General features: G+C 42.7%; 1 protein-coding gene across 4 annotated transcripts; it reads right to left on the bottom strand.

Moving 5' to 3' along the window:
• Window positions 1-557: 557 nt before the first annotated feature.
• On the bottom strand, window positions 558-5,522 carry LOC103651629 (DUF724 domain-containing protein 6). 4 transcript variants are annotated; one of them, XM_020550604.3, is made up of 4 exons: window positions 5,050-5,522; window positions 1,924-2,145; window positions 1,720-1,795; window positions 558-1,641 (listed from the first exon to the last, which is right to left on the bottom strand). In XM_020550604.3, the coding sequence occupies exons 2-4, from the start codon at window positions 2,098-2,100 to the stop codon at window positions 869-871; spliced, it is 1,026 nt and encodes a 341-aa protein (XP_020406193.1). In that variant the 5' UTR covers window positions 2,101-2,145; window positions 5,050-5,522; the 3' UTR covers window positions 558-868. The 4 variants fall into 4 exon arrangements, with proteins under 4 accessions (XP_020406193.1, XP_020406192.1, XP_020406191.1 ...); XM_020550603.3 differs by having other exon boundaries at window positions 621-1,638; window positions 1,720-1,798; XM_020550602.3 differs by having other exon boundaries at window positions 621-1,641; window positions 1,720-1,798.
• Between the last annotated feature and the right edge of the window lie 3,357 nt (window positions 5,523-8,879).

Here is an 8,879-nt window from a genome sequence, read left to right on the forward strand (position 1 = left end):
AGCGCGCCAGCGCGCTATTGGCTAGTTTGATAAAAGCAACATAAAGTTTAAAAAACATTAGCACATGCCGCCATAAATCAGATAGCAGGACACCGGAAACGTCTTTTGACTAAACAGTGAACTGCATCTTTGTTTATTTCCACTGTCGGTAATTTTGCCCTCGCTAGTTCATTCTTAATTTTTCTGTCTTTTCCTCTTCTTCTCCCGAGTCCCGACACTTTTCTTCTTCTGTCGCGACTCGCGACCACCTCTCTCTCCACCACAGGGCCATGGCCGAAGAGGCTCGCCCCCACGCATCACCACCAACCCGTCAAACAACGTGCCTCCCCGCCCTGCCTCTTATCGCACGGGGCAGTGACCGCACCCGCTCACCAGGGGCGCGTCATGGCCGTGCCTGCCCTGCACCTCCCAATTAACCTGAGGTCGTGTTGGCCGGCCATGTCTGCCTTGCCCCGCTCGCGGCGCCGCTGCTCGCATGGTGCAAGTGCAAGGCGCGCGACCATAGCCAGAGGTTTCCGGACTAGTCAATAAAACCATGCACAAATGGGTATGAGTCTTCTCTGACTCCTATCTGAGAAAAATAATAAATTAATAACAGGGTTTCTAATCGCTGGAAATATCACATAGGATGCTCAACTTCTCAAATTGCAACATTAAGTATGAGCTACAACTGGAGAGAGCAACCAGCACTACGACTCAAAATACACGTATCTGAAGATCACTTAGGTTAGGTGGAGCAGACTGCAAACTCAAAATACACATTGGTTTGTCTCTCAGCTCCATGGAGAAAGCATGCATATATACATAATTACACAGTTCAAGCGTGGAGGAGAAGGGTTACCCCCTCCCCCCTAATAGCTAAGCAAGGTTACGGTATCGAAGGCACAACATGTGGTTGCCACGGTGCAGTAGCAATACTACAAAAATCGGCTTCAGCATACTTGAGTGATTCCTCAACTTGACACAAATATACTTGGAGCTTTGAAATAAGTGAACAATTTTCTGTTTTTTGGATGTCAAGTGAACCTTTCATCTCTTGGTATTTCTTCTCCTCCATCCCCATGATGCACATGTCAAGGAACTTGAGTCGCTGCTCTAATCCACAGTTTATTGCTTCTATCTCAAGTATCTCCTTCTCTAATCTTACTTTCCTGCTCTTGAGATTCATATGGTGATTCCTTGTACAAAGAAGATTATGGAGACGAACCTTCAGGGGCCCAGTTTCAAACCCATTCTCTTCCATCTCTAACAGGATGTTCATCTTCTCTTGATAAAGTCGTGGTTCCTCCTGAATTCGCATGTCTTTTATGCTTTTGGCCATGTTTGCAAAACAGACCATAAGTCCTAGGGCTCTTCCTTCACGAAGTTCTGGAGGGCAATTCCATGCCTCGCGGAAGTGTGGAATCTGTGGTAGCTTCTGGAAGACCTCCATTTTGTCATTGGGCATCAGCAGCAAGGAAGTTGTCGAGAACGCCGTTGAAAGATCACTACTGTTAGGCACTGCCAATGCCATGAATGCTGATGTATCCGCCATCACAACAGGATGAAGCAATGAAGATGGTCCAGGTGATTTCTCAGAAACAGGTTGTAGAGGTTCAGCCCAAGGATGTTGTGATGATACAATTGTAATATCATTGGCTGCTGGAAACAGTTTTGGTCCTGTCAGCGTATGAATGCACTACAAAAAATATTTAGCTTTCTGATTTTTGCAAGACTTACAGTTCGTACAGGTTTCCAGGTGAAACCTTTCTGCTACCACAAGAGACATACCCATTCTTTCGTTTTTTATCTCCATCTGCTGATAGAATCATCAACAGACGCAGAGTGTTTGAAAAAATATATGGAATTCAATAAACTAGAAGAAAACCAAAAGGGAAGATATGAAAATGGCAATAGCTGATTCTAACAATGACGAGTAATTACATTGCTATCATTAGGGGCTTCAACTTCCATTTGGATGGGTTCTGGCCGCCGAATGAACATTGTGTGGAGGACCTCAATCGAGCTCTGCCCATTTCCATAGCTAACAACATAGTTGGTACCGCCGACCATGTTCTTGATAGTAGCCGGCCTCCAAACTCTGCCCTGTTTATCACACATCACCTCTACGCGGCTTCCTTCTGCATACTGTGGTATCCCTCGCAGCTGCATTCAAATTAGTGAAATGAATCAGTCAATCCATTATCGACAAAGCCATGTTAAACAAAACCGCAAGGCAATTTATTTGGCAAACTAAAAATGCCATGGAGCTCTTAAATCTTCATTGCAAATGTTCTTTTAGCACTTGAATTTGGTGGCTCAGATAACTCTACAGTCTAAACTCAACTAAATGGCTACTGGGCAGTTTGAAGAGTAAACATAATCGCCTAGTTACGATCCATAACTTGCCATGATTTAGTGAAAAGGTGTTCAAGTGACTCGGTTGTGCAGATACATAAATGAATCCACCTTATTCTCAAACTGATATACAGTAGACAAACAGTGGCGAGAGAAATACAAATGAGGGCCTGTTTGGAAGTGGAGTATTTTCTCTATTTTTGGAGAATACTGTAGTATTTGAGATGGACTCTTCAAAAACTTTGTTTTTAAAACTGCAGTTTTAGCTATACTGCAGTACTTTCACAGTTTTTCGAACTTAGCTATACTGCAGTACTTTCATAAAAAAAACTGTGGGTATGTCTTGGCATTGTAAAACTCTAGTATTCTAAAACTGTAGTTTTCAAAAACTTTATTTCCAAAGTCCAAACAAGGCCTGAGGTGTAGCGATGTAATCTATAATCTAAAACATGCATAGCAATATAAATATATAAAATCATAGTCTATACCCATACAATATTAAACACAGAACATAACATCATTCCGAAGTGGACCACAATACAATGCCATAACCGGCAAAAAAAAGTGTCGCTAAAGCTACACTTAAGCGGTAAGGCGAGCCTGGCCATGCCCATGCAAGACTTCTTGTCGCCTTGCTCGCAAGAATAAGGCGTGGGTAAAAGCAGAGGAGGAAGAGGCGACCACAAGTCACAACGGCGTTGGCGCGTAGGGCATGTTTCAAGGCGCGGCGCATGGCCCCGGCCGACCAGCGAGTTCCCTAGTCAGCGGCGCACAGCCCTGGCGTAGCGCACGGCCTTTGTCCGAGGCGGCGGCAGAGTCAAGAGAAAGAAGAGCTGCCGGAGAGGAAAAGAGAGTTGCTGGTGGCTGCAACCTGGGAGAGGTTTTGTGTTGTGAGGTTTTAACAGTTTGGAAACAAGAGAATGGAAGAGATTTGTTGAAGCTTCTGGAATACAAAATCTGAATGCGTACACTACTTCTCATACTAAGTTACATTACATATATACACATGCCCACACGACAATGGGCCAGGCCCTACACTATTTTCACCGGCCCAACACTCCCTCTCAAGATGGGCGATAAATATCAATCATCCCCATCTTGTTACACAATATATGACACTCTTTTAATCCTAAACCTTTAGTTAAATAATCTGTTGTTTGATCTTTTGAACTTACATGACCCAGCTCTAAAGTACCATTGTCTAGCTTCTCCTTGATGAAGAACCGATCGATCTCTATGTTTTGTTCTGTCATGCTGAACTGGATTATTGACTATATTTATAGCTGACTTGTTATCACACCATAGCTTCAGGGGACCTTTTCTCAATACTTTCAACTCTGATAAGAGACTCTTTACTCATAGCATCTCACATATCACAAGTAACATAGCTCTATATTCCGCCTTAGCAGTGGAACGAGATACCACTGATTGTTTCTTGCTTCTCCATGATATCAAATTTCCTCCAACAAACACACAATAATCTGAAGTTGACCTTCTATCATCAAGACAACTTGCCCAATCTGCATCAGAGTAACCTTCCACCTTTAGTTGACCATGGCTCTTAAAGAACATTCCTTTTCTAGGACAAGACTTCAAGTATCGTAGTATGCAATAAACTGCATCAAGATGTTTCCTTATGGGGTCATGCATATATCGACTTAGCACTCCAACTGCATATGTGATATCAGGCGTTGTGTGACACAAGTAGATGAGTCGACCAACAAGCCTTTGGTAACTTTCTTTATTCACATGATCACCGGATTCTGCACATAATTTGTGATTCAAGTCAATAGGTGTTGCTACAGGTCGACACCCCAGCATACTTGTCTCACTAAGTAAGTCTAGAAGATACTTTCTTTGTGAGAAAACTATTCCTTGTGGGGATCGAGCAACCTCAATACCAAGAAAGTATTTTAGGTGACCAAGATCTTTAACCTCATACTCCTTACTCAAATTCTCCATTAGACGTGCAATCTCAGGTTCATCATCCCTTGTGATAATAGTATCATCCACATACAGAGCTAGAATTGTGATTCGACGTCCAAAGTGTCGATAAAACACAGTGTGATCTCCATTGCATTGTTTGTATCCCATACTGCATATTGCACGTCTAAATCTATCAAACCATGCTCGTGGTGACTGCTTGAGACCATACAGTGATTTTTTCAATCGACAGACCTTTCCAACTGCTTCGGACTTTGACAATCCAGGAGGAATCTCTATACAGACCTCTTCTTGCAAATCACCATGTAAGAAAGCATTTTTAACATCTAGTTGATACAAAGGCCACCCAAAATTTGCAACACAAGAGATTAATATCCTTATAGTATTCATTTTCGCCACCGATACAAATGTCTCATCATAATCAATTCCATATGTTTGACTGTACCCTCTTGCAACCAGCCTTGCTTTATATCGCTCTACCTTTCCTTCTAGGTTTTGCTTCACAGTGAATACTCATTTACAACTAATTGCTCTCTTTCCTTCAGGTAGTTTTACAAAATCCCATGTTTGATTCTTCTCAAGGGCCTTAAGCTCCTCTAACATTGCCTTACGTCAGTTGGGATCATGATTTGCATGAAAATTATATAGAATTCTACATGAAAATTTTGTTGCGGCACACCCTATATGAAAATTCTAGGTCCGCCTCTGTCTCCAACACCCAGCAAGAAAGAGAAAATTGCAGGGATTCAATACGAAGGGAAACAGAACCTGATTTGCGCAACCCTTTCAGCTTCAACTTGTAGACAAACCACCGTTGATGGAGAGCTCACAGCTGCAGTACGCATAGCTCAGGCAGCCTACTCGCTCTTCACTCAATTCTAGGTGATTGTCTTCTCTACTCCTTGTTGCGCTTCTGACTCCTTCACTGGACTGCAACCTTACCTTCACCGTGGAACGTCGCTGGCTTCTTCTTGGCGCGCTGCACCCTCTTCTTCTTGTCGTCTGTCACCACCACCCTGCCGTCGCCCAGCACCTCTTTGAGCTCCTCCTTTTGCTTCTTCTCGGCAACCACGACGAGCGTCTGGTCCTTCACGCAGTGGTCCACCCAGCCGGATGTCTCTCCTCGCCGCCGGATCCAACTCCTCAACGCATGACGCCACTGCTACAGTGGCACGCCAACTGCGCCTTGACTGGTACCATGTTGAAGCTTCTGGAATACACTATCTGAATGCGTACACTACTTCCATACTCAGTTACATTACATATACACACACACGACAATGGGCCAGGCCCTACACTATTTTCACAGCCCAACAAGATTGGAGAGGCTAAAATAGTAAAATCTTCATGCTATACAATTTTAAATAATAAGAGGATTTTAGCCTCTCCAATTCCCTTCATTCTCTTGACTCCCAAACATGTCCTAAAACCATTGTATTTGGCTGACTGATTGTGGGCTATTAAAGTTCTTTCTTTTTCTTTTATTTTTATGTTTGTCTCTTCTACTGGGCTGAAGTGGGCCTACTACTATACCTTACAGTTGTATTAACTTGCTTGTTAATTTCGAATTAGTGATATATAAATAATATTTGATCTAATTTTTTATATCACTATATAACTAAGATGTTGCATCGGTTTACGCTTTACTATAAAAAAAGGTAAAAGGGAATCGATCGCCTTAACACCTTAATAACTATAGAACATAGATGGAAAACATATGTTGCAATTGGTATTGTCATTTGCCTTTTCTTCTGATTCGTTTTCAGTGATCACAATGTACCAATGTTGCATAGTTGTGCATCGCTCGGTGGTTGCTTTCCTATGCACTACACATACAAGGATACAACCTCGTCTGTTGGCAACCATGCAGAGTTGTGCACTTGTGTGTGGTAGAGATGGCAATGTATAACCGTGACCCGATATACGATGGGATATTTACTCCATTAGAGAGTATGTATATGAGCTAAATATTCTAACTATGGGTCTCTTATTGGACAAAAATCTTCACTCAATGGGTAAACGGGTATTAGAATGTTTTGCCGTCGCTCATACCCGTTAACCCATGGGTATAAAATACCCTGTATAAAATTGTGAACTTGGGCTTCAATCAACCATTTATTTTGACTATTTAACAAACTTTTGGGTGATAATACTATAGAAGGCTTAACAACAATTTGATGACCATGTAATGTGTTATGTGGTACTACTCTAGTGTTGCTACATTATACAATTATCCATGGTGTTGTTGAATGGATGATAAAATGGTGCTATAAATTATTTTGTAATGGTATTTAGATGGATATATTTGACGTTTGTATAATGTATTATTTTGATAGATGTTTAATCTTTTAGGTACCAATGACCCAATAAGTGACACATACCCACGTAGGTATGTGTATGGGGTAAATTTATACCCACCAGTGGATATAGGTTAACTGACGGAATTATTTCTTTGTCACGAATATGAGTATGGGATAGAATACCCGGTGAGTATTTACCCATTGCTATCTCTAGTGTGTGGTAGACCTCCTTCAAGCTCTACCAATCGCTCGTCAATTGTGACTCGACGTCCTAAAGCCTATCTGCTACTCAGAGTCTAAGGACTCATAGTTGCAGCACTTGATCCAAAGCCATAGACAAATAAAACAGCCCGCAACCTAAGAAAATGGTTCAATCCGCTTCTTGTTCTTGCTCTATCTATCACACTTGCTACATGATGCTTCCGTCCATAACAGTAGCTGATGACACAGGTTATAAATGACTCGAGGATGGAGAAGAGCTAAAGAGACTTGTGGAATACGGCAAGTGCCGTACCTCGCCATTACCGGGCATTCCGCCCTGATAAGACAAATAAACCTTTGCTGACACTAGCCTTTCCATTCCATGTACTGTTTGGCTTGCATGGCTGAGGGTCCCATCGGGCAGATAGTTCGTGACCAATGCATGTAAAATTTTATAAGAGGCTACGAGCTACATCAGCCGATCAGCATGACATTAAATAAACTTAGGTCTAAGAAATAAAAGAACAAACTACTGTGCATGCAGTACAGAAACGGTTTTTTTATTTTTATTTTATTTTGCAAAAAAGTTATGTGCTTTCATTTAATGAAAAAGGTAGAACGTTTGACGAGCAATAAAATTAATCCTGAAAACTGAACAGTGTACGTTACTCCTTGTGTCCTAAAATAATCGTCAGTATGAAATTCATACCGATCAAATTTTCTTAAATTATTCGCACCAATCATTTTTTTTCTTAAATTTGACTAGATTTATAGAAAATGATAGTAAAATTTATATTTTAAATAAGTTTGTTATAAAAATATATTTAAATATCTATCTATCTACTGGTAGTCTGGTACTAATTATATATTACAAATATTAATGTTTTTATATCTTTGGTGAAAACAAAATTGGTTAACTTTTCAAAAAGCGAGAACAGACAGCTATTTGTGGACGGAGAGGGTATATGTTTCAATGTTTGCTAATAAATATACTAAATCAATAGAAACGTAAAAATCGGAAGTCCCTTTTTGATAGTGGGATTTTCACCAAAATTAAGCAGGACTTAAATTGTTTCCTGTGAAGCAAGTGCAAAATTGCTGCACGCCTTCACCTCATCAACTGACACTGACACATGGAGTGCTAAATCAAAAGGAAGTTTATATGCGATAGAACAAAGCAGGCAATGATATTTGCTCACCACTTCCTGCGCGTCTATCCAGCTTCCGTACACGAACTCCCGCCTGGGCCGCACGAACGAGGCCGAGAGCTCCAGTACCTCGCGGAACAGCGGGAGCGACACGGCGAATCGTTTCGCTTGGTTCCGCCTCCGCTTGGGCCGGATGTCGGACACGACGCCCGGCCACCATCCGTCGTTGTTGTACGCCTCGACGAGGTCAAACAGCTCGAACTCGCGCCCCGGCTGCGGCGGCGGCGGCCTCGGCCGTAGCTCGGAGACTCCCACGACCTCCCGCAGCGGGGGGGCCGTCCCGGCGGACGATGAGTTCGGAGTAGACTACCTCGTAGCGACGGGAGTCCGGGAAGCGCGCAGTGACGGTGGCCTCGAAGCGCGCGCCACGAAAGCCCGATCCGGTGAAGAGGACCTCGACCTCATCCCCCACGGCGAAGCGTGGGGTGCGTGGCCAGCTGCCGGAGCCCCTGCCGGCATCCTTCCCCTCCAACGCAGGCGATCGATCCATGCTTGCAGCTTCCGGCAAGGTGCAAGGAAATTTCAGGGGAGACGAGGGAGTGAATAAGAAAAACCGCGGATGAGGGTTTTACCGACTTGGTGTTCGAAATTTGAAATGAAAAAAGAAGCGTGATGGAACCAAGGTGCCGTTTGGTTCACATGTTGGTAACGTAATCGGTAACAGATAACGTTAAATCGTGTTTGTTTAAGTCAAACTGTAATCAAATACCACACTAAAAATTGATACCGACCTATTCAAACTTGTTACCGCTGGTAATAGATCATAAATCATTACCATTACCATTTACGTTACAAAATATGAACCAAACAGCACCTTTAGCTCTTCAAAGTCTTGGTGGAACCATGCTTAATAACTCTGCCGTGCACGGGCACGGTGGCCTAGGGTCTA

This window comes from Zea mays, chromosome 3 (genome assembly GCF_902167145.1).
Source record: "Zea mays cultivar B73 chromosome 3, Zm-B73-REFERENCE-NAM-5.0, whole genome shotgun sequence".
In the NCBI taxonomy this organism is placed as follows: Eukaryota; Viridiplantae; Streptophyta; class Magnoliopsida; order Poales; family Poaceae; genus Zea; species Zea mays.

Excerpts from the sequence above, each read along its gene's own strand:
- LOC103651629 (XM_020550602.3), bottom strand. The coding sequence starts at position 2,100 with ATGTGTGATAAACAGGGCAGAGTTTGGAGGCCGGCTACTATCAAGAAC. Across the intron at positions 1,799-1,923 it reads AAGCCCCTAATGATAGCAAT|CAGATGGAGATAAAAAACGA; the intron begins GTAATTACTCGT and ends TGATTCTATCAG. Across the intron at positions 1,642-1,719 it reads CCTGGAAACCTGTACGAACT|CAGCCAATGATATTACAATT; the intron begins GTAAGTCTTGCA and ends AACTGTTTCCAG.